This window comes from Pteropus medius, unplaced genomic scaffold, assembly GCF_902729225.1.
Source record: "Pteropus medius unplaced genomic scaffold, Ma_sr-lr_union100, whole genome shotgun sequence".
Lineage (NCBI taxonomy): Eukaryota > Metazoa > Chordata > Mammalia > Chiroptera > Pteropodidae > Pteropus > Pteropus medius.
Genome location: NW_024342471.1, coordinates 5,724,239 through 5,730,238, shown reverse-complemented (window position 1 = coordinate 5,730,238; position 6,000 = coordinate 5,724,239). Strand labels below are relative to the sequence as shown.

General features: G+C 36.5%; 1 protein-coding gene across 1 annotated transcript; it reads left to right on the top strand.

Annotated features, from left to right (window-relative positions):
* The first annotated feature begins 3,426 nt into the window (after positions 1-3,426).
* DEFB129 (defensin beta 129) lies at positions 3,427-5,776 on the top strand. Its single transcript, XM_039863707.1, is given in 5 exon segments — positions 3,427-3,484; positions 5,281-5,440; positions 5,442-5,667; positions 5,670-5,694; positions 5,697-5,776. Coding segments are annotated over 5 exon segments (549 nt in total).
* Positions 5,777-6,000: the final 224 nt, after the last annotated feature.

Below are 6,000 nucleotides of genomic sequence, written 5' to 3'. Positions count from 1 at the left end.
TCACTTTGACTACAACTCCCACCCTCCCAGGCCAGGATGGCACCATACCAAGAGTGATCCCCTGGGCCTACAATTTCTCCAGTGGAGAAAAAAGAACCCAAGGAAGACATTCAGTTTTCCCAGCATTTCTTGAACACTCTTTGTAGGCCCACTTCTGTCTTGGAGAACCCTGGGGCAATTGACAAACGTAGACCACATGAAGGCAACTGGAACAAAAAAGGAAGCAGGTCTCACAGTAATCGGTGAGTGGATCTTGACAATGGAGCACATCCCAGCTAGTAACCTTGCCCAGAGAGGCCAGTCAGTGGCTCCTCCCACCTGTGAAAACAAATCAGCAGTCCCTTTGGCCAGGGAGCACAGTTAGCGTGAAAAATGCAAATGCATATTACTAAGTGGAAGAAGCCAATCTCAAAAAGACACAAACTGTATGATTACAACTTTATGACATTCGTTAAAAGGAAAAACTATGGAGACAATAGCATTGTCAGGGATTGGAGTGGAGGGATGGATTAATAGGTGGGACACAGTGGATATTTCTATGATATCATAATGATGAATCCATATCATCATTATGTCACAATACATTTGTCTAAACATAGAAAGCACAACACCAAGAATGAACCATAATATAAACTATAAACTTGGGTGATTATAATATGTCATACATTCATCAACTGTAGCAAGAGAACTGCTTTGGTGGAGTATGTCAATAATAGAGAAACTACACCTGTGTAGGGCTAGGGAATTCAGTAGACATTTTCAACATCAGACTTGATGAAGCAGAGGAAAGAATTAGCAAACTCAAAGGCAGGTAATTTAAATTTACCCAGACAAAAGAACGAAAAATTTTTTAAAAGAATAGAGAAGAATGAAGAAAACCTATGAGACTTATGAGACACCATCAAATGACATAATGTATGCCACTTTTATTCAAAATAATATTGGAAGTCCTAGCCAGAGAATTAAGCAAGGAAAAGAAATAAAAGCATCCATATCATAAAGGAAGAAGTAAAACAGTCACTATTTACAAGTGACATGATAATACATAGAGAAAACCCCAAAGACTCCATCAAAAAACTGATAGAATTAATAAACAAATTTAGTAAAGTTGCAGGATACAAAATTAATATACCAAAATCAGTAATGAACTATCAGAAAGACAAATTAAGAAAACAACTCCATTTTAAATTGCATCAAAAAGAATAAAATACTCAGGAGTTAATTTAATCAAAAAAATAACCTATACATTCATAACCTATACTGAGACACTGATGAAAGAAATTGAAGAAGACACAAATAAATGAAAAAATATTCTGTGCTCTGAGATTGGAAGAATTAGTGTTATTAAAATGTCCATACTACAGATTCAGTGCAAAGCCTATCAAAATTCCAATGGCTTTTTGCACAGATATAGAAAAGAGATTCCTAAAACTTATATATAACCACAAAAGAACCTGAATAGCCAAAGCAATCCTGACAAAGGACAAAGCTGAGGCTTCATGCTTTCTGATTTCAAACTATATTACAAAGCTATAGTAAACAAAACAGTATGGTACAAGTATAAGAACAGACACATAGATTAATAGAATAAAGAGCCCAAAAATAAACCCATGCATATATGGTTAATTAATTTAAGACAAAAAAGCGAAGAATATACAATGGGGAAATGAAAGTCTTTTCAATAAATGATGTTGGAAAACCTGGATAGCCACCTGTAAAAGAATAAAACTGAACCACTATCTTACAGTGAACACAAAAATTAACTCAAAATGCATTAAATACTTACACATAGAACTTGAAACCATAAAACTCCTAGAAAAAAACATAAGTAGAAAGCTTCTCAACATTGATCTTGGCAATAATTTTTTGGATTTGACAACAAAAGCAAAGGCAACAAAAATAAACAAGTGGGACTACCTAAAACCAAAAAGCTTCTACACTGCAAAGAAAACCATCAACAAAATGAAAAGGCAATCTACCAATTGGGAGAAAATATTTGCAAATCATTAATCTAATAAGAGGTTAATATTCAAAATATATAAAGAACTCATACAACTCAATAGCGAAAGAAAAATCTAATTTAAAAATGGACAGAAGATCTAAATAGACATTTTTTCAAAGATATACACCTGTTAAAATGGCTATAATCAAAAAGACAAGAAATATTCAGCGTTGGTGATGTGTGGAGAAAAGGGAACCCTTGTGCACTGCTGGTGGGAATGCTATTGGTGCAGCTACTATGGAAAATGGTACAAAGTTTCCTCAAAAAATTACAGATAAAACTACCATATGATCCAGAAATTTCACTTCTGGGTATTTTTCTGAAGGAAATAAAGACATTCTCAAAAAGATATATGCACCTTCATGTTCATTGCACCATTATTTAAAATAGCCAGATATCAAAGCAACCTAAATGTCCACTGATGAATGAATGGATAAAGAAAATATGAAATATATATTGGAAGATTATTTGGCCATAAAAGAAAAATTGTGCCATTTGCAACAACATGGATGGACCTAAAGAGCATTATGCTAGTGAAAAAAGTCAAACAGAGAAAGACAATACCATATGATTTCACTTATATGTCCACCTTAAAACAAAACAAAACCAAAAAAACTCATAGAGAGAACAGATCGATGGTTGCCAGAGGTGGATGGCAAAATGGATGAAGGTGATCAAAATGTACAAACATCCAGTTATAAGCCCTGGGGATGGAACGTACAGCAGAGTGACTATAGTTGATAATATTGTACTATATATATGAAAGTTGCTGAAAGTAAATCTTAAAAGTTCTCATCACAAGGAAAAACAATTGCAACTATAAGTGGTGATGGATGTTAACTAGACATTGTGATCATTTCACAATATATACAAATATCAAATCGCCATTTGCATACTTGAAACTAAAGATGTTACGTCTCAATAAAAAAGAAAAAGTTATGCCAATAGATGCCTTTCACAAACTCACTCAACAAGCATGTACTGAGTTCTTATGTTGACCTAGTACCTATGCTGGCCTTTGGAGACATCAGCACAAAAAAAACAGTTTCTATACTCCAGGAATCCATGGTTATAGCAATTTCTGCTCTTCTGGTTCTCACACACTGAATGTCTTAGGCATAATTAGCTGACAAATAATGAAGAAAATACATTACTCTTGCCCTGCTCAAACTTTAATGAGATGCAAAGGACTTGCACTTCTTCGTTTCTTATATGTCTTGTATTTCCCCAGGATCAAGAGCAGGAAATGTGTTGGATAAAGGTGTTTAGGAAAAAATTGCTCTCAAATAGAATCAGAGGAAACACACTGCTGTGAGCTTTGGATATACTTCACTGATCATGGCCTAAGGCCGCGAAGAGGCCAATAAAGCCTGGAGTTCAAAAATGCCAACCCAGATCCAAGCCTTCCTCTCTGGCACCCAGAAATGAAACTCCTTTATCCAATCTTTGACAGCTTCATGCCACAGTTCCAGGTGAACACAAGTAATGTGGAATCCTGGGTTTAAGAGAGGTCAATGTAAAGAAGCAAGGACTTGGCTGTCCATGACAATGGGAACCCAAAGAGATGCTGAAAGATGAGTTGCCTAAAGAGATGGCTGAAGACTCTACCTGTTGCATCAGTCATGCATCATCCCCCATACATCCCCATAGGCCCTAACTCCAGACTGTCTGATAGAGACACACCGAGAGCTCACTACAGCAAAAGCAAGGTGCTTTTTGTGTGTGCACTCAGAAACTACCCAACATACAAAGCTGCTTTCCAACCCTCTACATAGCTATCATCTGGGACTCAGTCCAAGTCTCCCTCATTTTTGCTCTATTTCTAATTTAAACTATCTCTTGAAGCAAAGGTTCCTGTCAGTTTGTACTTGGGTGTAATAAGGAAGAAGTCTTTACCCTTGTGCCTCCCAAAATTTCTTTTTAGGATCCAGTAAACAGATCTACGTTCTCTATCTCAAACTTTTTCAGATTTTTACAGAGTTTCATCCTTTCTATTAGCCTTTGTTGTCTTGGAAACCCCTAAATGATCCATAAGAGCATCTAGGAATACATTGTAGCAAAAAGCTGAACCAGAGGCATGGCCATCATTTCTTGAAAAGAAGAGAGAAGCATTGAGACTTGTTTCAGAATATAAGTGGTTACCAGAGGGAAATGGGGGAGGGGAGATAGATAAGGGTAAAGGGGGTCAAATATACAGTGACAGAAGAAAATTTAACTTGGGTGGTGAACACACAATGGAATATACATATAATATATTATTTAATTGTATACTTAAAATCTATATAATTTTATTAACCAATGTCACCCTAATAAATTTAACTTAAAAAATTGTTTTAAATAATCATCGACTGTATTATATTGCATAAAGTCACTAAGCCACCTTGAGCCTCAAATTCCACGTGACTGTAATAGAGTTAATCAATGTTGCTGCTTAAAATATGAGAAGTTTACTGTTTTGTCTTTGGTGAGAAACAATATTGCAATGTATGTGACCATTAGATGCTGCATACATTTCCTGTTATTTTTAGAAAATCAGTCAAATTGTTAAGATGAGTAAGAGAGAACTTTTTTAATTCAGAAAAAAAGGTGAGTCACTGGAATAGAAAAATCATCCAGATGATGAAGATGAGGTACTAAACTGAGCGGAGAAATCAGAGATATAGATGACAGCGTGGAAATTCTCTTGATAGAGATGAAGTTAAGGCTATGATAATGAATAAGACCACTAAGGGACAGAGTGTCCAGAGAGGCTGAGAATCATAGAACACCATGCTCCAGGAACCACAGGTCAGGCGATTATTGAAGAGAGTGAGGTTATAGACCACTGGGTTCGGAAAGAAGCCAGCACTCCTGAAAGTTTTATTGATTCTCTTGAAATTCTTTCTTGGATTTGTTTTATGGCAGATATTACTCTCACTGGTACTTCCTAGAATCATCAGGAGAGAGAGCAATGCCCTACAAGTGTCTAAGATGATAAGTTGGAGGTAGAAAATCCTATCTGAAAGCTAATAACTGGGTTCCCTTTTCCCCTTTCCTCTATGTGCCTTAGATTTTTAAAGTTACTCAATGAAGGGAGACTAGAGAGAATTATTCTGAATTTCAGAGGTATACAGAAATATTCTTGGCCTGCCAGGTGCCTCCATCAACACCCTTAAACCCTGTACTTAAAATTTAGTATTAACAAAGTTTCTCTTACTCTATTTCTCTCCCTCTAGCAGTTTTAAGATCATATCTAGTTATTAACCTTAGCCCAGTGGTTTTCTATTTCTTTTGTGCAGAATTCTTTGGCTTGAGAAGATGTTTGATGGATTTGGGGAGATGCAAAGACCACTGCACTGTGGGTGAAAAAGAGGTACAGAAATGCAAGAATAAACAATGTTGTGCTGGGCCCAAAATGGTTCAATTGATAAATAACTACCTGCAAAATGAAATGTCTCACACTTGAAGAAGACTCCCAACAACTACTAAAAACTACCAAGAAATCTAGGGCTGTAATACAAACAAAATACATTTTATCTCATCTCAAAAAAAGCAAAAGCCATTTTGCTAACATCAACACCATCATCATCTCAAATGCCAACACTGTGAACTCTGCTACCACCAAACCTATGATCACAGGGAAGATTACATACCCTGCTACTTCTACCAAGAGTGACACCAAAGAAAAAGCAGAGATTCAGCCACTGACTCTCAGTACCACCACCATAGACACTGCCGACAACACAAATGGAGCTGGAGGAAAGAGATGAGCAGGGATGTGGGTCTTTCTCTTAAAACACTAAGTTCCTCTCTGTCTTTGTTATCTATTTAAATGAGACATAAAACTGTTTCCTCAGTCGTGAGTCATTCAATAAGTACTGTTTAAGCACCTACAGTTTACATAATGTTCTCACAGGAGCCTCACAGAGGAGATAGAGCTGGAAAGGGATGGAATTTTAGTTTACATGCCCAGGAGAAAGCAAGCACCAGGAATGATGACTACAGCATTGAATTGGGCC